Source organism: Aspergillus ruber, assembly GCF_000600275.1.
Source record: "Aspergillus ruber CBS 135680 unplaced genomic scaffold scaffold00031, whole genome shotgun sequence".
NCBI lineage: Eukaryota > Fungi > Ascomycota > Eurotiomycetes > Eurotiales > Aspergillaceae > Aspergillus > Aspergillus ruber.
The window spans coordinates 18,662-43,189 of NW_024467327.1; the positions used below are offsets into that span (position 1 = coordinate 18,662).

The 24,528-nt window shown below is 49.8% G+C and overlaps 12 protein-coding genes across 12 annotated transcripts; 6 read left to right on the forward strand and 6 right to left on the reverse strand.

Moving 5' to 3' along the window:
- Positions 1 to 291: 291 nt before the first annotated feature.
- On the forward strand, positions 292 to 2,298 carry EURHEDRAFT_533378 (putative haloalkanoic acid dehalogenase; the record flags this gene model as incomplete). The annotated part of the gene is made up of 4 exons (XM_040787246.1): positions 292 to 432; positions 465 to 893; positions 1,412 to 1,753; positions 1,780 to 2,298. The coding sequence occupies 4 exons, from the start codon at positions 292 to 294 to the stop codon at positions 2,296 to 2,298; spliced, it is 1,431 nt and encodes a 476-aa protein (XP_040635433.1).
- A 198-nt stretch (positions 2,299 to 2,496) lies between these two features.
- On the reverse strand, positions 2,497 to 3,781 carry EURHEDRAFT_380679 (uncharacterized protein; the record flags this gene model as incomplete). Its single annotated transcript, XM_040779325.1, has 2 exons — positions 2,497 to 3,246; positions 3,728 to 3,781. 2 exons carry the CDS (start codon positions 3,779 to 3,781, stop codon positions 2,497 to 2,499), a joined length of 804 nt encoding a protein of 267 aa, XP_040635434.1.
- A 91-nt stretch (positions 3,782 to 3,872) lies between these two features.
- Positions 3,873 to 5,022, forward strand: EURHEDRAFT_416022 (oxidoreductase, short chain dehydrogenase/reductase family). Its single transcript, XM_040782845.1, has one exon. The coding sequence runs from the start codon at positions 4,091 to 4,093 to the stop codon at positions 4,823 to 4,825; it is 735 nt and encodes a 244-aa protein (XP_040635435.1). The 5' UTR covers positions 3,873 to 4,090; the 3' UTR covers positions 4,826 to 5,022.
- Positions 5,023 to 6,019: 997 nt separating this feature from the next.
- EURHEDRAFT_463969 (putative fatty acid repression mutant protein) lies at positions 6,020 to 6,808 on the forward strand (the record flags this gene model as incomplete). The annotated part of the gene is made up of 4 exons (XM_040784924.1): positions 6,020 to 6,316; positions 6,371 to 6,449; positions 6,508 to 6,543; positions 6,600 to 6,808. The coding sequence occupies 4 exons, from the start codon at positions 6,020 to 6,022 to the stop codon at positions 6,806 to 6,808; spliced, it is 621 nt and encodes a 206-aa protein (XP_040635436.1).
- Positions 6,809 to 6,897: 89 nt separating this feature from the next.
- On the reverse strand, positions 6,898 to 8,936 carry EURHEDRAFT_486152 (GMC family oxidoreductase). Its single transcript, XM_040785561.1, has 3 exons — positions 8,746 to 8,936; positions 7,958 to 8,671; positions 6,898 to 7,908 (listed from the first exon to the last, which is right to left on the reverse strand). The coding sequence occupies exons 1-3, from the start codon at positions 8,774 to 8,776 to the stop codon at positions 6,965 to 6,967; spliced, it is 1,689 nt and encodes a 562-aa protein (XP_040635437.1). The 5' UTR covers positions 8,777 to 8,936; the 3' UTR covers positions 6,898 to 6,964.
- Positions 8,937 to 9,976: 1,040 nt separating this feature from the next.
- EURHEDRAFT_545873 (uncharacterized protein) lies at positions 9,977 to 11,598 on the forward strand (the record flags this gene model as incomplete). Its single annotated transcript, XM_040787457.1, has 6 exons — positions 9,977 to 10,345; positions 10,394 to 10,620; positions 10,673 to 10,812; positions 10,864 to 10,958; positions 11,008 to 11,121; positions 11,176 to 11,598. The coding sequence occupies exons 1-6, from the start codon at positions 10,202 to 10,204 to the stop codon at positions 11,596 to 11,598; spliced, it is 1,143 nt and encodes a 380-aa protein (XP_040635438.1). The 5' UTR covers positions 9,977 to 10,201.
- Positions 11,599 to 11,965: 367 nt separating this feature from the next.
- On the forward strand, positions 11,966 to 13,535 carry EURHEDRAFT_518093 (M28 family metallopeptidase; the record flags this gene model as incomplete). Its single annotated transcript, XM_040786633.1, has 2 exons — positions 11,966 to 12,215; positions 12,271 to 13,535. The coding sequence occupies 2 exons, from the start codon at positions 11,966 to 11,968 to the stop codon at positions 13,533 to 13,535; spliced, it is 1,515 nt and encodes a 504-aa protein (XP_040635439.1).
- A 1,369-nt stretch (positions 13,536 to 14,904) lies between these two features.
- On the reverse strand, positions 14,905 to 16,527 carry EURHEDRAFT_464005 (agmatinase; the record flags this gene model as incomplete). The annotated part of the gene is made up of 9 exons (XM_040784929.1): positions 14,905 to 14,989; positions 15,052 to 15,202; positions 15,256 to 15,351; positions 15,398 to 15,615; positions 15,666 to 15,887; positions 15,946 to 16,029; positions 16,081 to 16,171; positions 16,227 to 16,323; positions 16,393 to 16,527. 9 exons carry the CDS (start codon positions 16,525 to 16,527, stop codon positions 14,905 to 14,907), a joined length of 1,179 nt encoding a protein of 392 aa, XP_040635440.1.
- Positions 16,528 to 16,985: 458 nt separating this feature from the next.
- EURHEDRAFT_518095 (MATE family efflux transporter) lies at positions 16,986 to 18,758 on the reverse strand (the record flags this gene model as incomplete). Its single annotated transcript, XM_040786634.1, has 3 exons — positions 16,986 to 17,869; positions 17,920 to 18,488; positions 18,742 to 18,758. 3 exons carry the CDS (start codon positions 18,756 to 18,758, stop codon positions 16,986 to 16,988), a joined length of 1,470 nt encoding a protein of 489 aa, XP_040635441.1.
- Positions 18,759 to 19,290: 532 nt separating this feature from the next.
- Positions 19,291 to 21,453, forward strand: EURHEDRAFT_545890 (putative MFS transporter). Its single transcript, XM_040787458.1, has 7 exons — positions 19,291 to 19,472; positions 19,534 to 19,847; positions 19,901 to 19,990; positions 20,043 to 20,657; positions 20,713 to 20,787; positions 20,849 to 20,976; positions 21,032 to 21,453. Exons 1-7 carry the CDS (start codon positions 19,324 to 19,326, stop codon positions 21,209 to 21,211), a joined length of 1,551 nt encoding a protein of 516 aa, XP_040635442.1. The 5' UTR covers positions 19,291 to 19,323; the 3' UTR covers positions 21,212 to 21,453.
- Positions 21,454 to 23,853, reverse strand: EURHEDRAFT_226311 (uncharacterized protein). The gene is made up of 2 exons (XM_040778032.1): positions 23,755 to 23,853; positions 21,454 to 23,705 (listed from the first exon to the last, which is right to left on the reverse strand). The coding sequence occupies exon 2, from the start codon at positions 23,695 to 23,697 to the stop codon at positions 21,472 to 21,474; it is 2,226 nt and encodes a 741-aa protein (XP_040635443.1). The 5' UTR covers positions 23,698 to 23,705; positions 23,755 to 23,853; the 3' UTR covers positions 21,454 to 21,471.
- EURHEDRAFT_226306 (uncharacterized protein) lies at positions 23,751 to 24,399 on the reverse strand. The gene has a single exon (XM_040778031.1). The coding sequence runs from the start codon at positions 24,309 to 24,311 to the stop codon at positions 23,961 to 23,963; it is 351 nt and encodes a 116-aa protein (XP_040635444.1). The 5' UTR covers positions 24,312 to 24,399; the 3' UTR covers positions 23,751 to 23,960.
- Between the last annotated feature and the right edge of the window lie 129 nt (positions 24,400 to 24,528).

Consider the following 24,528-nt stretch of genomic DNA (forward strand, 5'->3'; position numbering starts at 1 on the left):
TTGTATTCAGTCCTGGATTTTCCCGCAAAAGTGCCGCCTGTGATTAGGGATTATACGAGGCACATGGTTGGTCCAAATCCATGTTGATACGCTCGGATTTAAACAGAGCACAGCAATTTACCAGGCAGATAACGCAGATTTTGACAGCTTATCACGTTGCTGAGTCTCGTCGCGGGGATTCCGGAGCGGCAGTTTAACCACTCAAGCTCTCTTGCAACAGAATCAGTCACAATCAGTCGTTGTCAATCAGAGCGATCTTTGTCAGTCACAGTCCTTTTTCAGCTCCCTAGAATGTCTCAGCTGTCTGATTACCGTGTTTTGTGCTTCGACATCTACGGCACCCTGATAGACTGGGAAGGCGGCATCCTTGTGGCCCTCTTGCCGACGATTGAAACATGCAATATGAAATTCTCCCGTGAAGAAATACTCAACGTATACTATGAGCTTGAACGAGAGCAGCAGAGCAAGACTTCGGATTGCCATACCCCAAATTGTTGGCGACTGTGTATCCTACACTGATTTTACGCCTGGGTCTGGCCGCACCCTCACCCGATGAGCACATCAAATTCAGTGAGTCAATCGCACACTGGCCTGCTTTTCCTGACACTGTGGAGGCTCTCAAGTATTTGCGCAATTATTACAAGCTAGTTGTGCTGTCCAATGTGGATCGGGCTTCTTTCGCGAAAACAAATGCTGGCAGCCTGCAAGGATTCCAGTTTGATCTCGTCATCACAGCTGAGGACATCGGCTCATATAAGCCTGATCTGCGTAACTTTGTATACATGCTGGACTCTGTAAAGTCAGCGTTTGGTATTGATGCCGGTCAGGTGCTTCAGACGGCCCAGAGTCAATTCCATGACCACCATCCAGCGCGTGAAGTCGGTCTGAAATCTGTCTGGATTGAACGCCCTGGTGCCACTATTGGCTCTGTGTCCGAGAATGTCTTCAACTGGAAGTTTAATACTTTGGGAGACATGGCAGACGAGTTATGAGGGTGTTGCGGAGAGATTGCAGACAAGGGAAGCGGGGCTTAGGGCAAGAGTTCAGGGTAGCAGTCGACTCGTGACCCACTGATTTCGTAAATAGTTCAGTATGTTTTCTGTTGGCCAGTTTACTGATGTCTATGGACATTGTTGCTTGTTTAATCTATGGTTTTTGTATTTTGACTTGATCTCCATGAGTACTGCCTGGAGCGCTGTCTTGAATCGCAGCTCACATATATCTTTTTAACTTGAAGCTCTATGTATCCGTCTTACTGTGTCGTCATATAGTGAGGTCATGGCTGACTCGCTTACCATACTGTAGCTCATTCGGTACCATGGACGACTCCCATAGCCCGGGGCTGCGTTTTGCGGATGTAATAGGAATTTTAGTTATGTTCAGGAACTTTTGCTAATGCCATTACGACTAGGTTGCTGTCACATACACCGCTGATCAATTTCACGGCATCTACCGAGGGAAAAAATGTCATGAATCGGACTGGGCAGAAGTCCTGGATCGGGCTCGGCAATACGGATGCGAGAAGATGATGTTGAGAACTATGAATCTTGCCGGAGCCTATCAGAACCTCGAGGTCGTTAAACGGTACCCTGATATGTGTACAATGACCTTGGGTGTACATCCATACCATGCAGCAGAGATTTACAAAGAGGATGGCTACTTGGAGCGACTTCGAGAATTCGGTCAACAGGTCTTGGAAGAGCATCCCACGTGCTTGGCTGCGTTCGGCGAGATTGGCCTTGATTACGAGTACGTGGATCGAGCAAACAAAAAACACAGCAGCGTGCTTTCGAGGATCAGTTAGATCTGGCCGTACAAATGAAATTACCCCTGTTTCTCCATGTTCGCAGTTCTTGCTCGGAATTCATCGAGATTATCAAGCCATACTTGCCCAAGTTGCCACGCGGAGGCCTTGTGCACTCCTTTGCCGGTTCGAAAGATGAGATGTTACAGCTTGTGAGACTAGGGCTCGGAATTAGTGTGAACGGGGTATGCTTTCGGACTGATGAACAGCTTGAGATGATTCGCCATATCCCCTTAGATCGGCTACAATTAGAAACAGACGCGCCGTGGTGTGAGATTGTTATGTCGGACGCAATTTCGATGTATCTGGACAACGCCCGGCCACTTCCTGCATCACGGAAACATGGTAAATTTGTCTTTGGGCAAATGGTCAAGGGCCGCAATGAGAGCTGTACTATGGAGCGAGTAGCTATGGTTGTGGCTGGATTGAAGGGATTATCGGTCGGAAGGGTGGCAGATGCTGCTTGGAACAATAGCGTGCGCATGTTTGGATGATCCGATTTATCGAGGACCAACTAGAGAATATTCAAAACGACCATATACAGCTGGTGCGAGAACAGCGGACGACCAAGGGTCTACCAAAGATAACACTCAGAGCTTAAAAATGCGATAAGTCTTAGTTTCTGTCATTTATAAATGATAAACTTCTTGGCTGACACTCCCTCCTTCTGAATTTCCAAAGTGTGCTCCAGGTCAATTGAAGATGCCATAACTGAAGTATAAGAATTTCAGTAGTCTGGAAACGATTATGGGCTCGTTAATCGATCCGATCTTACCAAATCCAAAACTGAATCGTCCTGTACGCTGGCCGCCATACGGTAGCACGCTGGCAACGTGCACAGCTACGCCCAACCGATATAAAATCGACCGCATGGCAGTAAAGCCACTCTCTTCTGCGATTGCGCCATAGACTTCAATGAACCTATCGTCTGCCGACAGCATAGATGCAATGTCACCCGAGACGGCTGCAGATCGGTAGTCAAGGACGACATGATCACCGAGTGATTTGACAAAATCATGGTTGGGAGGGGACGCAGTATTGAAGACGGTAAGGCCGGAGGCAACGACTAGTTGAATTGCCGCTGTACCGACGGAAGACGCACCACCCCGTATTAGAATCGATAGCCCGGTTGGCGTGGCATCCGTCGCGGAGGGCAAAGGCAGGCTCAAGTAGTCCGGATGATATAGACCAGAACAAGCTGTAGAGAGGGCAAGTGGCAGGGCCGCTGCCTGCGCGAAGCTGAGAGAATCTGGGATCTCAGTAACGAGCACTTCAGACAACGTAGAAAATAACTGAGATGTAGGACGAGCCGGGTTCTTCGTCACGGGAAAGCTGCCGTGTCTGTTGCTAAGCCAGTGGTCTATCAATGTGTCGTCCAGCACGGAAATAAATACCAATACTCTCCGTCCTTTGGTGAATTGGGTTACCCCGGGACCAACTTCCTTGATTATCCCAGCAGCATCCTACCCAGGGATGAAGATGGTTTTTTTCAAGAACATGCCATAGGGCTTAGTGGATTAGCATAGATATATACATTTGGAAATGGCGCAAAGGACTCTTACTGAATATTCCAATCGAAGGGGTTCTGAAGATGAAGCTTCCAGTTACCAAGATAAAGAAGCTATGGTAGGGTATTAAATTATAATAGCAACATTAGCATTCTTCAATGCGGCTTATCCCGGTCCAGCTTTGGGGGTTGGGGCATCCTGAACGGTGTCACAGACTCGGACCAAAATACTAGTGAAATGGTATTCCTATCTAAACTAGTGTAGCCATCGAAGACTATCAAATCTAGAGAGAAAAGAAGAGGACTAATCTATCTACAGGAACAAAGGGCTTTGATCTATTGGTTGTGTGGCTGCGCTAGGCGCTTCCTTTGTTTGCTTGCTTGTATGGCGGCATTCAGCTGTTGAGCCGTCAGACGGTAAGCGGATATGCGTTGGGAGCAAAAATCCAAGCAGCACGGCTCTCAGCCATGATCAGGCAATTAGACTGATCGGTGGTTAATTACATTGCCGATAAACTGTGATATATACATATTCAACGGCTATATAACAGAGCAAGCTTCCATGTGTTATGCCCGAGCTGGAGGCCATAATCTCCGGGTGATTATCAATCCACGAACTGACTAAGGTTACACAAGCATATAATTCTGTGATCCCTGGTGGCTCTGATCCTTCGTAAGCCTGCTTCCTTCTCTGAGAGGCCAGGAGTTGCTCTTTGCAGCTCGTCAGCGTCTAATCACGTCTCCTTTTGATCCTACAACCCCGCTTCGGAAGTTACGCCATGGCTCCCATCAAAGAAACCAATATCCTTGTCGTTGGGGGGACTTCTGGCATTGGCTATGGCGTCGCCAGAAGATGCCTGGTCGAGGGGGCCAACGTCCACATCGCGTCGTCGAACGTTTCCCGGGTCAGCGAGAGTATCGACTCTCTCAAGCAACTGTTCCCGGATGCGCATGTTACCGGCCATGTCTGCGATCTAGGTGGTCAAGATGTCGAGAAGCGCCTTGAAAAGCTCCTTACTACCGTCCGCCCACTGGACCACCTTGTATTCACGGCAGGCGACAATATTTCCATAAAGTCGCTAAAGGATATTGACCTAGACACCATCCACCGCGCAGGTCACGTCCGATTCTTTGTTCCGCTCCTGCTAGGCAAGCTGGCTCCGCGATTCCTCAGGCCAGGATTCCGATCCTCTTTCACCTTGACCACCGGGTCTTTGTCGGAAAAACCACTGCCGAATTGGTCGTTGGTGGCTGGATACGCAACGGGGCTCCATGGCATGACACGCAGCATGGCTCTGGATTTGAAGCCATTGCGTGTTAATCTCGTCAGTCTGGGTGCGGTTGAAACTCCTCTCTGGGGACCGAAAGGCGTGCCGACCGGGGCCGAGAGGTCTACCACATTGGGCAAGGTCGGCACCATAGATGAGGTGGCAGAGGCATACGTTTATTTCATGAAGGACACCAATGCCACCGGCAGTGTTATCAGTACTAATGGCGGAGCTCTCTTGTTGTGAAGTTGGCCAGGCAAAGAGTGGAAATGTATGAATGGCTTGTTGAGCACTACCATTTGACTTTGCGGGTCTAGCAGCTTGAATGGATACAATTATCATACCTGTAACTATGTTCTGCGTAATACCATGGAAATAAACAGTGACCGTTGTGTCTTATAGAGTTTTTCATTAAACCCAACTTTCAAGCTAGAAAAATGAGAACGATGCTTTTAGACCATAGCGACAGGCCAAGGTGAATCTCTTAGAAAATGATACGCTGGGCCCATCGTTCAGTACACTAGCTGTGAAACCACTGGTATATGGTAGAGCCGAGGATTCGAGTCCACGCATTGAACGAGACAAGACTCACGAATGTCCAGTAGTTTAGGTTTGGAACCAGGCGATAAACGCCAATATGACTCGGCATCCACTGTAACCACCTAGATCAGGTGCGAAGTCAAGGTTAGAGCTCCCTCCAGCCAAGATGCAGGCAATAGTGCCCCGGCTCTGACATGGGGATCTTCTCGCTGCACGAATGACGGGACAGCAAGCATTGCGCCGATGGTTGGACTTCGGCTCATCCATGGTTTTGTCTCAGCTAGGATTATGTCCATACCGTCTAGTATCTCGTTCGAGAACTGCTATACCCGTATGATAGACTACATTACATACACATATAAATCGAGGTTAGTGGGCCGAGATCCAAGCCTGGATCTAATCGAAATGTACAGACCAAGTACGGCATGTATACAAGTACATTCGATTGTTGATATGGATGGGTGTACACTCCAAAGTTACCACCAGTTAATGTACAGATTGCCATTGTATTCTCGGAGCTTGTCCTTATCGGTACAGGGCTATTGAAGCCCTCTAGGACAGTTATTCCACTATATGTGCTAAGGAGAGCCGTTCATTGTGTGGTTTTCTACTCCATACGCAAAATATATATTTGAAACTTGCAAACCATAACTTAGATAAAGTAATTACAACGAAATTTAAAGATTGGGCCAAAGATACTACTAATCGAGCAATTTCCGCAACGGTGATCTTACTAGATATCATCATCGCCCGCGCTGCTTTCGTGATTGTCGCATACAATTTAATTGGGCAGGTCATTCTCCGATAGCCGCAACCCGGCCCGGGTATAAGGAGCAAAACATCGTCCATTTACACGGAAAGTACTATGAAGAAACCCTTTCTCTGCGAGCCTTTACTGAAATGGCTTCCCTCGCAAATGCAATCTCGGACGGTTTCAGGGGCCGCCGGTCCATCTATTCTCTGACAAATGAATCCACTATTTCCGACGAGCGTCTCGAAGAGCTGATCGCCGAGGTGGTCCAGCACACTCCGAGTTCGTTTAATAGTCAAACAACTCGTATTGTTGTGTTGCTCAAGGAGGAGAATCGGAAACTATGGGAGATTGCTCGTGAAGTTGCCAGCTCCAGCATCCCACCGGAGCTATATGAGAAGCTTTTTAAGAATCGCATTGGCATGTCTGGTGCCGCATATGGCTCGGTCAGTGTCTTGGTGAATAAGGTATTTATGAATTGATCGCTAAGACTTTGATAGGTACTTTTCTACGAGGATCCGGCACCGACTAAGGCCTTGTCGGAAAAGTTCTCAATATTGAAAGACCAGTTCCCGGAATGTATGCAGTATATATACAGAAAATCCACCCATAGAAATTAGGTGCTAATATATGCCAGGGGCAAGTCATTCCACAGGAATGCACCAATTTGCTAGTGAGTGACCGTCGGACTCTATCCCTGAAATACATCGTCGCTGATACCCTGAACAGCTTGGACACTCCTCGAGGCGGAAGGCCTTGGGTGCAATCTACAGCATTATAATGAGATATTGCAAGAGCGCGCTTCTCAGCAGTGGAGCATCCCACAGGAATGGCGCTTGACGGCCCAGCTGGTCTTTGGGAAGCCAGCCGGTCCACCACGGGACAAGACGTTTGAGCCGCTCGATCAAAGACTGTTCGTTTATGGAAAGTCGACTTAGGAGACCTCTCAGGTATTGGTGTTACCAGACCCTGTGATCCCCACGGAGCATTATGATCAGGACCCAGACAGAGAATTCCAATAGCACTTGCGAGATTAAAAATTGGTCAGATGCCTCAGGCGTATTTAACATTAATACATTCTAGTCTTATATACATTACAGCTGGTATTCGTTGATCAACTTCTCAGCGCAGGTTGCACCCGTCACATACGCGACGGCCTGGACGTGGCAGTTGGCCAGCACGGGGACAACACTCATGTCAGCCACCCGCAGGTTCTCGATACCCATGAGACGGAAGTCCGAGTCGACAGCCGCATCAGCGTCACCCGGCTTGCCCATCTTGAGCGTACCGGTCATGTGCCAACTAGACGAAATGTTCTGACGCCAGTATTCGAGCAGATCCTCATCGGAATCGGACTTCGGGCCAGCCAGCTCCTGCACGTTGTCCTTGACGTAATCCTCGTGACGAGCAATCCGGAAGGCATCGCGCAGGGCCTCGATGGCGGCGCGACGGTCGAAGGGGTGGGCAAGGAACTTGGGATCGAAGTGCAACGGCACGCTGGGATCGGCAGACTGCAGGGTCACCTCACCACGAGTCTGGGCGTTGAAGAGGAAGACAAGAAGGCAGGAATAGTCCAGCGCGCTCTGGGGGAAATCCGGAATGAACCAGTGGATGGGGAAATGCGTGAGGATCTCATAGTGCGGGACGGTCTCTTGCAGCAAGTACTTCTGCTCACTTTCGGGCAGCTCCTGGAACTCTTTCGAGGAAGTGAGCTTATCGAGCTTGAACCAACCGATGCCCAGTTCGCATGCAAACTTGGACCAGGGGCCGGTGCCATGCTTGTTCCACTGCTCAAGGGCCTCGTCCATGGCCTTCTTGTCGCCGTAGAAAGCCCGACGGTCGGTCGACTGCTCTTTGCGGACATTGACAAGGGGCACGAAGCAGTGATCCCGGAGACCCTTGCCCATGGCCGGCACAGGGTGGACGACGGGAATGTCGAATTTCTGCAGCTGGTCCTCAGGACCAATACCGGAGTGCATCAGGATCTTAGGGTCATTGAGCGAACCAGCCGACAAGATGACCTCCTTCGACGCCAGGTCTGTCCTCAATTAGCAAACATCTTCCTGGTCTGGGGAAATATGACTTACATTTCTGGCCCTTGGCCTCAACACCGACGACCTTCTTTCCTTCCAACACAACGCGCTGGACCGGCGCATCGGTCACTACCGTCAAATTGCCCGAACACAGAACCAGCTGGTCAGAGGCAGTCGACCGCACGCCCTTGTAGGACGAATTAATCATAACACTCATGCCAATTGGGTTACCCGAGTTGTGGTCCGGATTGAGAGGAAAGCCGGCCTGCTGGAAAACGTCCAGCAATGGAGGCAAGTCACGCTCCCACTCCGATGCGAATCCCACGTGCAGCGGACCAGCCGTGCCGTGATCATCTGCCTTTGGCGATGCGTATTTAGAGTCGACACCCTGAGGCAAGTCACCGTGGAAAGTCTCAAGGGCTTTCAAGCGGCGCTGGATGGGTTTCCAGGCATAGGCGTCGTCACCAACGATGCGAGCCCATTCCTCATAATCGTCACGCGCACCAACACTGTAGACACCAAAGTTGATCGCGCTGGAGCCGCCCATACCCAAGCCGCGAGAGTAATCGATCTCCCTGCCATTGCAGTCGGACTGGGCGCTGGTCTTGTATCCCCAGTTCATGTCCTTGTTCTGGAAAGTCAACCATCGCTGGCCGTCGACACGCAAACTGCGGTCCTCATTACGACCACCGGCTTCAAGGAGGAGAACTTTGGGTTTCTGGGAAGCCTTGGCGAGGTTGGCTGCGAGAGTACTACCGGCCGGACCACCTAAACACGAAAGTCAGATCAGTATTCCGTACCGGACTTGACTCGAGGTGTAAATTCAAATGGGTAGATCTTACTGCCAACGACGATAAAATCATAGGACTCCATATTGGTTTCTTCAAAGCAAGACTATAGAACACATACACCACGAAAGGGGAAGATGCTACTGCGGCATTATTATCCCCGCGGCCGGAGATGGCCTTTATACAACACCCCGTCAGGGGCTGTTTAGGTTCATTCTGTAGACCGGCATTTAGAGGAACACGGTGTTACCCAACAAGAAGGACTCCGTATTGGACCGTTTCTTTTCTGGCTCTCCGTTTACTCCGTACTCCGTAGTCTGTCATGTGTGGGATCGTCGTGTGGACCCATCAGGGAAGACATCCGGTTCCCCGCCAGGCATTGGCGCGCTCACTAAAAGGAAAGGCGCCACTATGTCAGTTGGCGGTGGGATCGTCTGGCATTATTGAGCATCCAGAGCACTACTTTACGCACATGGTTGATGGTGAGTGTACATCATTGATAGTAGTATCCGGGTACTGGGGAAGAGATGCTCACATTTTGACTAAGATCATGATCTCCAGAATCCGGAGCTGAATAAAATTCAACCAGGATCATGCATTCTCTCCCGGATACGAGTCCATACCTGTGCCGCCGGAACTTGCGAGTCAGAACGGCCTAAAACTGTGTGGGGTTGGCATCCACTTTGCCATGCTGTTTCAAGGACATTGTCAACCATTGTGGGCCCTTTTACTGGCTGCCGCACAGCTTCGACCATGGCTGTGGCTGCAGCGTATTGCCGCAGGAATGCGCCAAGCGGACTATCTTCAACCCCCCTATTCCGCATGGCAATGGTCCTTGCTTAACCGTTGACTCCCCTAGAAAGAAGTGCAGAGTAGAAAGCCGTAATTCAACATCCCCTGGTATATATTGCTTTTGTTCTCCACCTGTTGTGGTGCCCATCCCGAGTATTTCAAGACTCTCCATTACTCCACATGGCGTCTTCATATGCCGCGTCGTGTCGGACGGTGACCGATCAATCTCCGGCAGTTTGTTGATCGATTGCAGGATAGAGTTCTCAAAATGCGAATCCAGATGTACGTTTACTATTTTGTCTATTTCGTACGTATTAAGGAGGCTCTGCATCTTTTAGTATAGACTCTCGGAAGTGTCTCGACCCAAACCTTCCGGGTCATGATGTATACTACTACGTATTATCCCAGCCGGCAGGAACATTTCGGTTTAGTGAACCGTGCTGATCGTCGTCAGAGACTTTCAGAAATAAGAAAAGATATGGAAAAAGCAAGCAGGGTTTCTTAAAAAAAAAATAAAATAAAAAGGGAAGAGAGAAAAAAGGGTGGTTCCATACCGCCGGTCACTATATCTATTCTGGAATACCGCCAGACGCCCAGACACTTTACTGACATGGATGGGGCCCAGGGGACTTGAATTTTTCCATCCTTTGCTCCTTCAATATTCGTTCACTCTTTTTTTGCTCAACAACTTGCGGTCACTGTCGGAAACTTTGTCGCCATGTCGCCCGGGGACGCTTCCGTTGAGGGTTTCGTCCTCATGTCGCTCGGATTGGTCTTTATTATCATCCGGGTAGTGGTGCGCTGGACGTCCGTTGGGCCGGCTAATTTCCAGCTCGACGATTATTTGATGCCGCTGGCGGGGGTAAGTATTTCGGCAGATGTGCACGACTGATCTCGCTAACGGGCTCAGGTTATCTTCGTTCTCGAAACCGTGGCCGCGCATTTGGTCCTCGCCAAGTTCAATGGCCTCACAAACAGCTACATGACGCCCGAGCAACGGGCTGCCGTCGTCCCGTTCTCGGAGGAATACAATAGCCGTGTCTGGGGGTCCAAGATTCAAGTGATGGGATGGTCGTTTTACGCAATGATTCTGTGGCTGGTCAAGTTCAGTGTCGCCATCTTCTACTCACGCCTGACGTATGTCCATACCGCTCGACTTGGAACGGGAGTAATACTGAACCGAAATCAGGACTGGGCTGCAGCATCTGCCCACGCGAGTCCGTATCGCCTATGTTCTTTTGGGCGTGACCTATCTGGCTGCGGGCCTATCCATTGTCTTGGGCTGCCAGCCCATACATAAATACTGGCAGATCAATCCGGACCCTGGAAGTGAGTATTTTCAAACCATGAGGAACAGGGGATAAGTGCTGATAACTGTAGACATATGCCAGCCGACAAAGTCGCTGCTATATGTGTTGGTGGTGGTGATTCTGAACGTGATCACAGATCTATACCTTCTCTCCATTCCATTGCCGGTATGTCGATATCCCATCGTTTCCAAGAACATCATTGCTGACGATCCAGCTCTTGTGGACGGTCAATATCGGCCTGCGCCGCAAGCTCACGCTGATGGGCCTCTTCAGCGGTGCGGCCTTCGTGATTATGGCTTCCATCATTCGTGCTGTAGTTATCCTGACGGTAGGTTTCCGATCTTGATCCCAATGCGACGGATTATGCTAATCGGCACTTTAGGCTGGACCTGACGGTGCTATCTCTGGCAGCCGATGGGCCTGCCGTGAAACCTTTGTGTCCATCATTGTATCGAACCTTCCAATTATCCAGCCGATAATCCGCCGGGCCTTCAACAAGATAGGACTGGGCAGCGTCTTCTTCAGCAACTCCGGTCGACCAACCAACTCGAACACGTACCCGCTCTCGAGCCGCGGTCTCCAGACGACAAACAAGGACAAGAAGAAGAACAACAACCCTCCATACATTCCGGAAACCACGGCGTGGGGAAGTGATGAACATATTCTGGCCGTGGAAAGTGGCCAGGCACCATCCAAGGACATTACTGTCGTGTCGGAAACAGTTGTGCAGAGCGAGCCCTGGAACGATCCAGGACCAGCCACGACACCGCCGGACCACTGGGGATCGCCTCTGGGTCATCGTTGAACACATTTCATTCTTTTCAAAATCTCTCTTCTGTAGGCTTGTATTATATACATAATTTTTTGAACATGTCAGGAACTTGAATGTACATATAACGGGTATTTGGGTATTGGAACATATGGAAATAAATACATAATTTCTCGGTGGCATTACGACTGTTACATAAAATCTACATTGATTTGTAATCTGAGGCATAGCTCATGTACAGATCTACCGCTGATAACCTTCGATAAGGTGTTGGCTGCCGATTGGCTTGCACGGAATAAGGATAGACCGCGATCACGTGCGGTGACGCAAGAAGGAGCGGTGATTGTTGTTCTTCTGTTCTCTACAGAGTACAGAGTACCACCATACTCTGTACACACTCACAATGGTTTTGGCAAAGTTGACGGTTGCTCTTGCGCTCCTTGGGGAGGCGTCTGCTATTCAATTGCCCCTTTCCTTGCCAAAGATCCCACATATTCCAAATGCGGTGACCGAGCGGAAACTGGTTGACTCGGCCTCGCTCCAGGAACGGATCGATCCAGACAATCTGCTGGCCAGAGCCAAGGCGTTGTTTGAAGTCGCCGGAGCTTCCGTGGATGAATATAACCATCCTACGCGGGTTATTGGAAGTGAGGGTAAGCATTGACTGCTCGTCGTTTGTTGGGGATCTAGCTTATGGATCTGGTATAGGACACCGCGGAACACTTGACTACATCTACGAGACGATCCATGGCTTGGGTGATTACTACCACATCTCCAGACAGGACTTTCCGGCTGTTACTGGCAATGTCTATGAATCTCGCCTTGTCCTCGCCCACGATGTGCCCAAGTCCGCTCAACCCATGGGCTTGACGCCTCCAACCAAAGATCGTCAACCAGTGTACGGGTCTCTAGGTCTAGTCTCAAATTTCGGGTGTGCGGAGTCAGATTTCCCCGATCTTACGAATAAGATTGCGTTTATCAGCCGTGGAACCTGCCCCTTCGGTACCAAGTCCGAACTGGCGGGGAAGGCGGGTGCGGTCGCGGCGGTGGTCTACAATAATGAGGAGGGCCCGCTAAGTGGAACCTTGGGCACGCCTACTCCCGACCATGTGGCCACCTTCGGAATCTCCGATAAGGATGCTGCCCCATACCTCAAGCAGTTGAGACACGGGGAGAATGTCGACGGCATTGCCTATATGGATGCGGTCGTTAACACAATTACAACGACGAACATCATTGCCCAAACCACTGAGGGCGATTCGGAGAACTGTGTGATGCTGGGTGCCCACAGCGACAGCGTCGAGGCCGGCCCTGGAATCAACGATGACGGATCCGGCACTCTGAGTCTGTTGGAGGTTGCAACCCAGCTAACAAACTACCACGTTAACAACTGTGTTCGCTTCGCCTGGTGGGCAGGTGAGGAAGAGGGTCTCCTCGGCTCGGACTACTACGTCTCCGTCCTTCCTGCTGATGAGAACCGGAAGGTTCGTCTGTTCATGGACTACGATATGATGGCTGGTCCAAACTTTGCCTACCAGATCTACAACGCTACTAATGCTGCGAACCCGGTTGGATCAGAGGAACTACGAGATCTGTATATCGATTTCTACGAATCGAATGGGCTGAATTATATGTTCATTCCGTTCGACGGACGCAGTGACTATGACGCATTCATCAAGAACGGTATTCCTGGCGGTGGCATTGCAACTGGGGCGGAAGGGATCAAGTCCAAGGAGGAAGAGGAAATGTTTGGTGGACAAGCTGGTGTTGCATACGACCCATGCTATCACCAACTCTGTGATGATGTGAGCAATCTCAACCTGACCGCCTGGGAATGGAGTACAAAGCTCATTTCCCACTCCGTGGCTACCTATGCATTGTCTTTTGATGGTTTCCCCGAACGGACGGAGGTTGAGGGCAAGACCTTGCTGGGTGCGCCAACCAAATACCATGGACATTTGCTGCACATGTGAATAGGATAGTCCAAGTCGGCAGTGTGTTATCTTTAGCTACGCAATGAATATTATTACGAACCACTAACTCATTGTTTGGAGCAAACCACAAAGTAGTCGCTTCATTTCAGTAGGGTTCGTCTAGTTCCTGATCGTGAAGCTCGGTCAACTTTCGGCGCATCACTAACAGAAACTGCAAAAGGTACACTATGCTATCAGCTCTATCTCCGTGCAAAAAGGATAGCTTCAAGTATCTTGATCCAACGAGTCTAGCTTCTCGTTCTAGTGCACACAAACACCATGAACCTTTCTCTGCCTGGTCACCAACCGACTGCGCTTTTCCTTGTTCGCGCCCAGTCGAAAAGGCGGAAGGTGCAACAGTTCGATCAGATCCCATACAATGGCTGCGCTTCCTGGTGATTGTGTTCTCGTGCCAACATGGCCATCGTTATCAGGAAAGACTGGCAAAGGTTGATCCCAGTCATGCGAAGCATCCGAATCTGACGAGGTTTGAAAGGCCCTCTCCACATCATCCAAGCTGAGCTCGTGCAGGGAGGGGCTCTTTGCGGAATCTTTGACTCTGGTCTTCATATCGTCCAATATCATTGCTTTCGTCATATTGTTAACTGAACAGAAACTGGCCTAACATCATTTTCTTTTCAAGCCGTGCAAAGAACACTACTATGGCAAGAAGCGTAAACAAAGCCCGTTGATGAAGACTAATTTATAACTATGGTACTTTAGGAGTCGCCTAAAGGGCCAGGAACCTGTTCCACATACAACAAATACTAATCTTTCTTCATTGATGCCCAGAAAGTGAGGGCATATCTACGAAAGGAGGCCAGTTAGAGATCTATGCTTACCCACAAACCTCCAATGTCACATTTGGCTGTTATTAAAATATGGAGGCTGCACAAGGAGAGCTCTACCTTCACACAATTTGAGCTGAGTCTAAAACATGACTTCTTCCAACTAGATCACCTGGATACAGCAGTCAACAATAATGGATTTGCTGTGCTCATTCAAACACTATAGGCGCGAGCTTCGTGCGGTATGCGAGCTAGCAACTTCAACATGTCTTAATGACTCCGATGTGGTCAATTTTGTGACCGATCCGGGTTACTCAGGTTGCCTTCTAGCGCAGACAGGATCAGAGACTAGTTGGGGACTTTCGTGAACAAAGTCAAACTAGTTCGTGGACGTGTCCAAGAATCTATTTAGAGTGATTAGCCTGTTGAAAAGTGACTTTCTTCCGTCGGATCTCTGACGGATGGACGGCTTGCTCTTGCATTTTTTTTTTTTCTTACTAGGTGAGACATAAGTAGGCAGAGTAACTATATATCATATTTAAACTCATATCCGATCTTATACCCCATACCATCATCATACATCACCGTTCATTCCTAGCGGGAAACGACAACGGTCCCTTCTTAACCATCATGGTCATAATTTCATAAAGAACGTCCGCAGCAGCCCTATCAAGGCAGTTATCATTAGTCGACTATCAATCTCAATTTTAATGCAGGATGCAACTTACATGGTCGACAGCTCAGCATTCGTATCATACGCCGGAGAGACCTCGACGATGTCCGCACCGATGAGGTTGACTCCGTCCAGGCCGCGAACAATAGTACGCAGCTCGCGAGTGGTCCATCCACCTGTTTCCGGAGTTCCAGTACCAGGAGCGACTGCAAAGTATCAGTATATATTACCTCTGTGGACGCCATGGGGAATAACTCACAAGCAGGATCCAAAGTATCGATATCAATCGAGAGATACACGGGGTTCTCGGTACCGACTCGGTCCCTAATCTTCTTTATGATTCCCTCGATTCCTGCTCAATTAGAACATCATTTTCCTTTTTGGATGTGGGTCATACATACCAATGGTATCAATTTCCCTTGCCTCGACAATCTCAAATCCACAGTATCCGTCATTCTCGTAGTCCGACGGTCCCGACAATGTTGTCCGAATACCGGCATGGATGTTAGTATCGTTTCTCAACAAACCTTCCATGGCCGCATGGTAAAAGTAAGTGCCGTGGTTAATCGAGGCAACCTCACTAGGTGAGCCGCCGAAAACCTTCGGCTTCCACGAGTCACTATCACCACCGTTAGCTTGTCACCCTGGGTCGGGAGCCAGTGTACCCACAGATGACTATCGAAATGAATCACCGTAACTGGCCCGTAAGCCTTGTTAATACTCCGCAGCAAGGGTAGAGTGATTGTATGGTCGCCACCCATAGTGATGATGCGGGGGAGAGTCTTTCCCGCTCTCGAGAGACCGTACTCATCAGCGTTGGTGAAGGGCTTCCGCATGAGGAGGTTGTTGTGGCCATGTTCAATTTGTTGAATAGCCCAGCCGTTATCATAGCTGGTCATTTGTTAACCTTTGCTCATTTCAGTTTATGACGGAATACTGGGGAACATACGAGGTAACGGGGATGTCACCACAGTCCAGGATCCGGAGGTCACTGACGAATGGGTTCGCCTCGAGGGGGACGTTGTAACCACCACTACATCCGTCAGTATCTCACACACTGACATTCGCGTCGATAGACACTCACTAGAGGTTCAAACGCCGAGAACCTTGTCTAATGCCGCTAGGGCCGAATCTCGCACCGGGTCTATACGAAGTGCCCGTGTCAAATGGAGCGCCTAGTGTACATTAGCATACATATCACCCTGTTTTAGACAGATAGACTCAACATACCAATGAATGCAATGTCATATTTCTCTTCCTCACTCGCGAGACAAGGGAAGTATGGCAAGCGGCCGAAGGTCGAGATACCGGAGAAGACAGAGTCAGCCTGTACAGAGTTAAACACGGTCAATCAATCAACCAATCAACTGAATCATAGATGAGAGAAGGTGCATACCTGCGTCCCACCATCTCCAGGAATGGTATTATACCACAGCCCCTTATGAGGTCCGGCAAAAGGCTCCTGGCGGTGGTCACCGTGGGCCGCTGCGAGGGCAGCGAAGGCGAAAAGAGTCGTCTTCGAAATAAACATGGTGTCCTAGCTGAGAATGAGGACCGTCTGAGTGATTGCAGCTGTACATGGCGATATTTATCATGGCCGCAGACTACACCGGATGCTGGATACTATACGGATATCCTGCTCTACAACATACTCCGGAGTAGGACAAACGTCCCACTTCCTCCAACTTCCTAAAAGAGACGTTAAGTGTCAAAAACTTAACTATCCCTGCAGAATGACAAGAATCCAAGCACGTCACATATTATACAAAAAGAGAAGGTCGGGGAAGAAGAAAAGTAGTTGATAAGGCGATATCTATCAGTCCATCAGGGCTATCTTATCGCGGTGACAGGACGACCATCATATCTCCGGCAACGGGCTTTTTCCTCGGAGCTTTAACGGCTTCGACTGATAAGGCTACTCACTCAACTACTTCTTTGGGAAAGACTGTGGACACCAGATACAGTTGACAACTCGTATATTCATACTATCTACTGCGTACCTTCCATCCGCTTAAACGCCTTATCCACCTCGACATTCCAATTGCTCAAAGCAACTATCGCCCACTCCATCATCCCCACCAGATACAACGCGATACATTGTCCCGCCCATAGCCCCTGCAATCCCCATCCATGAAATGCCAGCCAGACTCCCAATGGCAACGCGCCGCAGTAGTAACTGACCAGGTTCACCAATGCGCCCACATGTTGCCGGCCCATTCCGCGAAGACTACCGCCGCAGCTTCCGTTAAGGCCGTCTGCGATCTGGAACATGGCCACTAGTGGTAACACTTCGGCCGTGAGACGGACCACCCGATCATCGTCGTTGAATAACTTCGCAAAGTGGTTCCGGGTGCCCATCAGCACGGCCAAAACCAAGCCCCCCAGGAACATGCTGAGCCATGCCGCTGTGTTCGCCGCTCGTGCTGCACCGGACATACTGCGAAGGCCAAGGAGATTGCCTACTCTTGCTGAGGTGGCTACCCCGACGCCGAATGGTATCGTGTTTAGGATTTGGTCTGCCGTCATGATTACGCTCTGTGCGGCCAGTGGGATCGTTCCCAGTCGTCCAGCTGCTAAGGCGACTATCTCAAAGGCCCACCATTCGCTCCCGACGTGCACTATTCCGAGACTTGCCAACTGGGCAAAGATACCCAAATTCTGAAAGGTCTCGCGGGACCATCCACCCCAGCATCTGGAGCCATCTATAAACCGTACATAGAGGACGAGCAGGAAGAAAGAGAGCCAGTATGAGATACTGGTCGCTAGGGGAGCTCCGAGCAGACCAATCTTGAAGGTATAGCACAATATGTAGTTCAAAGCTGCGTTGACTGGCGATGTGATCAAGAGCACATACGTCCCCGGCCGCATGATTCCTGATACCTGTCAACGAGACAAACAAGGACTTGTGCATTGGGCACCATACCTTGTGCCTGGAGATATTTCTTCATCAACTCGAAAAAGATATATCCGAGCCCTCCAGGGATCAAACACGTCAGAAACCTCGCGCTTTCTCTAGACAGAGCCGGATCCTGTCCCAGAAAGAGAAATACCGGCTCCGAACAAGCCCATAGAATAGCAACCGGAATGTAAAACAGCCCGAGCACAAAGAATCCTCGCTGCAACAATATACCCAGGTCATGTGTATTTGAACTGCCCGTGAAACTTGAAGAAGCCAACGTATCCACCGCTGTCGTTCCACCGAGGGCAATCATCCAGGCCGTGATCATGGCAAACATAAACGAAAAGGCACTGGTGGCAAGATCCTCCGGCGATATGCGGCCGACAACTAGTACGGAGACGGTTTGAAGGCTGTTTTGCAGCGTGTAGGCTAGAATAACCGGTATCGATCCCTTGAGCAGGATCCAAAATTCAGCGAGTATAAGACGACTCTGAGGAACGCTCTCATCTTCGCGGTAAACACTTCGGTCGTTACAGCTTTCCTCGTCGAGCGGTTTCGGCAAAAGTGATGTATATTCTGTGGGCGGCTCTTCACTCGTGATGGAAGTGCTGTCACTGCGTTCAAGAGGAAGACGGTCCATTGTCGAAGATGGGCAACAGGAAGTTGCTTTGGTAGTGAACTCTGACCTACAAATTTCCCGATATATAGCTTCAAGTGTCCTAATACATACCCATATTTCGCTCACTACCAATCGTATGTATATCCAGCTGTAAGGAGTTAGTGAGCGGCCGAAGTTGCATCTGTCCCAGAAAGGCAGGTAAGTGTAGAAAAGCTAATCTATCCTACATTGAGTCAGCCTGCATAGTCCGTAATTCTGCTGACATGTGGAGAAGGCTTATCGACAGTTCTAAATGGACGGCAAATTTATTTTTTTCCTGCCATTCGATCCACTCAAATCTTGTTATCTCTGACTTGAAATAAGTTCGACTGACTATTATAAAGTGATTCTGTTTGTAATTGAAATGCAAACGAAGCAACCGAGCTCGTGGTGGCGCTATTCATACATCATAGTTTATCTCTCCGGCCCTAACTCCGTTCTGCAAGACCATGCATGGTAAACTAGAGGCCCTTCATCCACCCCAGCCTGAAAATCCTGTTCATGTCAGCACTGTCCTTATCAATTGTATGTTGCGGCAGGCCTGTCCGTTACCCTGTAATGGTACTCTTCATCAACATCGCGGGGAAATCCCGGCTGGAGTAGGACAGATCTGTCTCGTACTTCGGACAGTGTCTGATAAGATATCGAGATCACAAAGCAGTTGGTTTCGAGATGAAAAAGACCATGAGCGCAACAGGACGACAGAGTGTCATTGCTAAAATCATCCTTCATATCGGGCTCGCCATTCTTGAAAACACGAAGTGTCAGCCATGAAATACCAGGCACCGAATGAGAAAGCGGATATATCGCTGGGTCAGGATGGAGACCCTGTCCATCCCCGGCCTACGTTGGACACTCTGGATCCATTGAATTGGTCTCGGCTCCAAAAGGGCACCATTCTCGGCATCGTGATGCTCAAGTACGTCTGTCCTCCTGCTGCAGAATAGGCAGTTGTCCATATATCAACGAGTGCAAAACAGATATTTCCTTTTTACCTACATAACCACCACTACCGTTCCTTCGTTCCCCGAAATCCAGTCTGCGTTTGCCATAAACTATGCCCAAGTTAATTGGACTGTCGCTATTCCAGCACTGGGGCTATCGGTAGGGCCGTTGTTCTGGTCTTCTCTCAGCGAGATATACGGCCGTCGAACTATCTTCATCGTCGGCACAACTATTGCATTAGTCTCAACGATTGGGGCGGCAGTAGCTGATCGGTATGACGGGTATATGACTGCTCGTTTTTTTCAGGGATTTGGTGCGAGTCCAGCGTCGACGGTTGGTATGGCAGTGGGTATGTTCAGATCTTGATGCTTCATCCTGGGCTCTGGTGCTAAGAATCACAAGTGAATGATTTGTTCTTCAATTACGAACGCGGGCAGAAACTCGGGTTATGGGTACTTGCCATTGATTCGGGCCTTCTGCTTGGTCCAGCCTGTAAGTCAGAGTTCACGGGATCATCTAAGTGATAACAAACTAACTTGGACAGTTGGTGGCTTCTTCAATCTTCTTAGTGCTGCATGGATTAACTGGTTTAATGCCATTCTTTTCGCCACCCTACTACTCCTCGAGCTCTTGTTCATGCCTGAGACCTTGTATCCACGTAATCGAATGCTGCAGTCGACATCAGGGTCGTCAACAGAAACAGGCATAACAGCAGCAGCAGCAGCAGACCCGGAGAAAGCACCCTATCCAACCGTATCCTCATTTAAATCTGAGATTCCCAGGACCAAGGGCCTGCTCTTCCTCAATTTTCACCCCTTACCAGGAATGCGCCATCCCAAGCCCTGGGACTCGGTTGTCCGATTCTTGCTCACATTCCGATTCCCTGTCGTCGTCATCGCAGTTCTTGGGTACTCATTTCTCTGGTATTGGTGGGTTTTATCCGTCATCACGATGGTACCTGCCGCATACGCATCGTATACCCCATTGGTCCAGGGATTGCTGTTCCTGGGGTTGTTTGTCGGGACGCTGGTATCTGAGATCTGCTGCTCAGGGAGATTGAGCGATTGGCTTGTTGGTTTGTTGGCGAGAAGAAATGGGAACGCTCGAGTGGCTGAGATGAGGCTTTGGCTGGCGTATCCTGCTATTTTAGTCACGGCTGGTGAGTTCTTTTCCATGAAAGTGGCAAGGAAAAAGAGAAGCTCATCTTGATGTAGTCGGTTTGATTGTTTGGGGCATTAGTATCGACAAGGACTACCACTGGATGGTTGGTCAGGTGGCTTTCTTTCTCTGTAAGCAAGGCCTCTTTTTCTCCTTCTCTTTCTTCCTTGGTCTATTTATTGACTTGCACAGTTGCCGCAGGAATTCAGGTCGGAAACACAGTGACGAGCAGCTACATCGTCGACAGCTATCCTCTTCAGTCCACCAGCGTTGTCACCTTTTACGCTGTGTTTCTCAATCTCAGTGCCTTTATCAATCCGGTATGCCCTTAAACAAGATATATTCCCAAGATGAAAAGTGACATCAGTACGATAGTTCTTCATTTCCTCTTGGCAAGCTTCATCCGGCTGGACCTGGACATTTACCGCGCAAGCACTCATCGTCGCTGGGGGGGGAACATTGGTCTTTGCCCTACTGCAGAGGTTCGGAGCGTTGATGCGGGCATCAGCGCCGTTGCCGTCGTGGGTCAATCCGGAATTTGATTCGAGTATGTAACTGTGCTTTGAGAACTAGAGAGATAATAAGCCATGCTTGCCATCAGATTGAATATCTTGGTATATCAACAAATTGGATGCTTTCACAAAGAACAAGATATACATTGGTCTACCAGACCTTTAACGCCGTTCACGATGCGACAAGTCAAAGAATGGACAAGAATCGAACAGCTTATTGCAAAACGCCTCAATCCACCATGCCACGCCTACCAAACGCCTTGCTAAAAAGAACAGCAACAAAAACAAAACAACAATTCTTCTTCACAAATGCCCGTATAACTTCAATCGATACATGCAGGTAGAATCAGAGCCCCAGTTAGACTTGACCCGAAATACCACGTGGTCCACCTTGATATCAGGCGAATCGATAACAGCTGCTAGGCTAGAATCTTGGACAAGCTCCGGGCTATTGATGTCATATATCCACCGCCCAATGCGGTAAAAGGTAGGACCCAAAAGCTCGTCGTCCGAGAAGGAAGCATCGGGCTCACCACGATATGCAATGCGGAGGGCTTCCATGATCTTCTCGCGTGGCAAAAACTGATCCGAGAATCCCGTAGACTCGGATCGCTCAGAGGTCGAGGACGAGACGAAAGACGGCACCCAAGACCGTTTTGCGGCGATACCTTCATTCCTTACAACGTAATGAGCCCATATCTCCATTTCTTTGGGTGCTGATCCAGGATCGGCGGTGGCACCTTTTGAAATGTGCTCCACAGCAACGTCCTCTGGTGTGATCGGCAAGCCTAGCATCACAGACAGTTGCGACACACCGGAATCTGGAGTACTACACCAGCAATCTCCCGCATCTTCCCAATGCGTCAGAGCCGCGAGAGGCCCCAATGGCTCTGGGAAGGAAAGAATCCATCTAACCAAACTCGTGGCTGGTTCCATTAAACGATGAGTAGCACGCTCGAAAAAGTTGGACGGTAAACCGACAGTCGGGCTGGTTTTTTGAGGATCGATTTTGACGCCCATGCTTTGCGTGAGGAAATTGATCTTAGGTGTGGGCGTTGCTTTCCAAACTGGCACGGGCTCTACCACAGTCGTTGGGGGTGGCATATTCTCGATCTCCGACCTGACAGTAGCCACCTCCCCAGATAGTGACAAAACACGGGTATCTATCCTTGCCACATGTTTGCTGAGACTGTGAATAGCATCCATGGCGGTGCCGTTCAATGGAATGTAAGGCGACTGTCTGCCGAATGGGAGACGTGACCTAATGCCGCTGGAGATATCGGCCAAATCTTCACTGAAAGTAAAGACAGTAAAGATAGACAGTATGGTGAAAATTATAATGGCGGCTATCCTAGTCATTTGGCTCTGGCGGAAAGATAAGGACGGTGTGGAAATGGATTGTACCCCGGATTTAACTGCGGCCTTGACGGACTGGACTGGCGACGGCGGACTAAATCCCAAAGACGAGGTTTCGCGCAGATTCGTTCTAGGTAGAATTGTCCTCGTAGGGGCTGTGGACGGCTCAGGCTCGGGGGCAGGCTCGGGGGCAGGCGCGGAGGCAGGCGCGGAGGCAGGCGCGGAGGCAGGCGCGGGTTCGTGATCTGGTTGAGGTTCTGACGGAGCCCTAGGTTGGGCATCACTTTGATCTTCCGGTTCTGGTACCAGTTCAGGTGCAGGTGAGTTCTCAACGGGTGCCTCAGACTCGGGCTCATCTTCCTCCTGGATAGTTTCGTTAGCGAAGGCAAGGCCCGAGAATCGTCGAGGCGGTGCTGTAAGGTTTTTGCCTTGTCGCTCCTCGCGAAACCTAGCAGGGCGGGTTCGTTGTAGATCATCTTCATGAATATCGCGTTCAACATTCCATGAAATAACAGACTCATTGTCAAGGTTGTCTTCTTGCTGGGGTGAACCTCCACGCGGGGCTCCTTGGCGGGCTGTAGAATCAAGTCGAAGAAGCGGAGAGGGATATAGAGGCTCGGTTGAAGGCAAAGTTGGGTATGGGGGAACAGGGGGGGGACTCGATTCTGTCGAGATGGCGTGTGGAATGGGAGGGGATGGTGTCGCGGTCGACAGGCCATCTCCCGCACGGGGGTTCGGGGAGACCGTAGATTCTCTCAGCGTACCAAGCAACTGCACCTGATCGGGAGTGGGCTCGCGTCTTCTCCGACGACGCGCTGGAGAGACACTGGCGGAGACCGATCGTCTTGTTTGTCGCGAATTTGCACGAGGCTTCGGATTTGCTTTCGGGGGGTTCTCTTGGCCGTTCTCATCGCGGTCTTGCGCACTCTTCACCCCAGATTCGATGCTTTCCGCCATATCATCCACGTTCATCCCCGACTTGATCGACAATTGGCGAGGGATGACCGGCGCTGTCGACGATCCGTAACCCCAGGAAGGTTTCGCCGGAATGTTTGGCAGGTTTGGATTCGTGGCTTGTGGGCCAGAGATCTCCGCGAGATATGAACGGGTTCCATTGTCGTTGGATCGCGCTACCGGGCCATCACGCCGGTTAACAGCGCGCTTAGGAGGCATGCTGTGTCCTAGGATAGGAGATTAGCAGAGCCTAAAGAGACAGTACTCTGCACTTACAAATCGCAGTCTCAAGCAGTTATTCGATTTGGTTCCGATAGGTTTGTTATCTGGCAGCAGGACGAGTAAAAAGAAAGCGCTGTTTGGCAAGGACAAGATAGGACGAGAGAAGCGACGAAATCTCGAGATTGAGGGAAACGGAGGGGTATTAATGCTGTCGTCGTCCGAAACGTGAATGTCTCGCTGGCCGCACGGAGCAACAAAGATCACTGCCTCGGTTTCTTTGTTGATATTCCCTTTCCGATGAAAGACACGAAAGCGATTGAACGAGCATGAAGCGCTTCTTTCTCTCTTTGGTGCTTTCTCCTGGTTGTCTTGGGCGCCGCAATGAGATCACAACACAGCGCGACGCGACACGGATCAACACCCGAGCAGCATTGGCGACACAGCGGGGAGGGCTTTGCTGGTAGAGATGTCTTTCCGTAGAGTCGCGATATCCAAAATATGAAAACAGACGTGTTTTTGGCAATAAATCGTGGTATTGCAGTTGTGGTGTGGTGCAGGTGGTGGAGGAGGGGAGTCTGCCATACGAAAGCAGCCTCCAATCTGCGGCTCATTGTTTCCTATTTAGGACTAGGCTTGGCATTCATTCATTCATTGTTCATTATTATTCATTGTGCAAGTCAACAAGTTGAGATGAAAGACGCATTGAGGTAAATCTCCTCATGCCTTTAATTCTAGGAAATGTTTTATCTTACGTTGGCATTGCTCTTTGTTAAAACGACAATAGTCTCCATTTCTCTACAACAATACAGACTCCTGCTTTTGTCACCG

Excerpts from the sequence above, each read along its gene's own strand:
- EURHEDRAFT_226306 (XM_040778031.1), bottom strand. The coding sequence starts at position 24,311 with ATGAGCCGCAGATTGGAGGCTGCTTTCGTATGGCAGACTCCCCTCCTC.
- EURHEDRAFT_545890 (XM_040787458.1), top strand. The coding sequence starts at position 19,324 with ATGAAATACCAGGCACCGAATGAGAAAGCGGATATATCGCTGGGTCAG. Across the intron at positions 19,991-20,042 it reads CCTTCTGCTTGGTCCAGCCT|TTGGTGGCTTCTTCAATCTT; the intron begins GTAAGTCAGAGT and ends TAACTTGGACAG. Across the intron at positions 20,788-20,848 it reads TCAGGTGGCTTTCTTTCTCT|TTGCCGCAGGAATTCAGGTC; the intron begins GTAAGCAAGGCC and ends TGACTTGCACAG.
- EURHEDRAFT_486152 (XM_040785561.1), bottom strand. The coding sequence starts at position 8,776 with ATGGAGTCCTATGATTTTATCGTCGTTGGCA. Across the intron at positions 8,672-8,745 it reads TGATTTTATCGTCGTTGGCA|GTGGTCCGGCCGGTAGTACT; the intron begins GTAAGATCTACC and ends TTTCGTGTTTAG. Across the intron at positions 7,909-7,957 it reads TGAGGCCAAGGGCCAGAAAT|ACCTGGCGTCGAAGGAGGTC; the intron begins GTAAGTCATATT and ends AATTGAGGACAG.
- EURHEDRAFT_416022 (XM_040782845.1), top strand. The coding sequence starts at position 4,091 with ATGGCTCCCATCAAAGAAACCAATATCCTTGTCGTTGGGGGGACTTCT.
- EURHEDRAFT_226311 (XM_040778032.1), bottom strand. The coding sequence starts at position 23,697 with ATGCCTCCTAAGCGCGCTGTTAACCGGCGTGATGGCCCGGTAGCGCGA.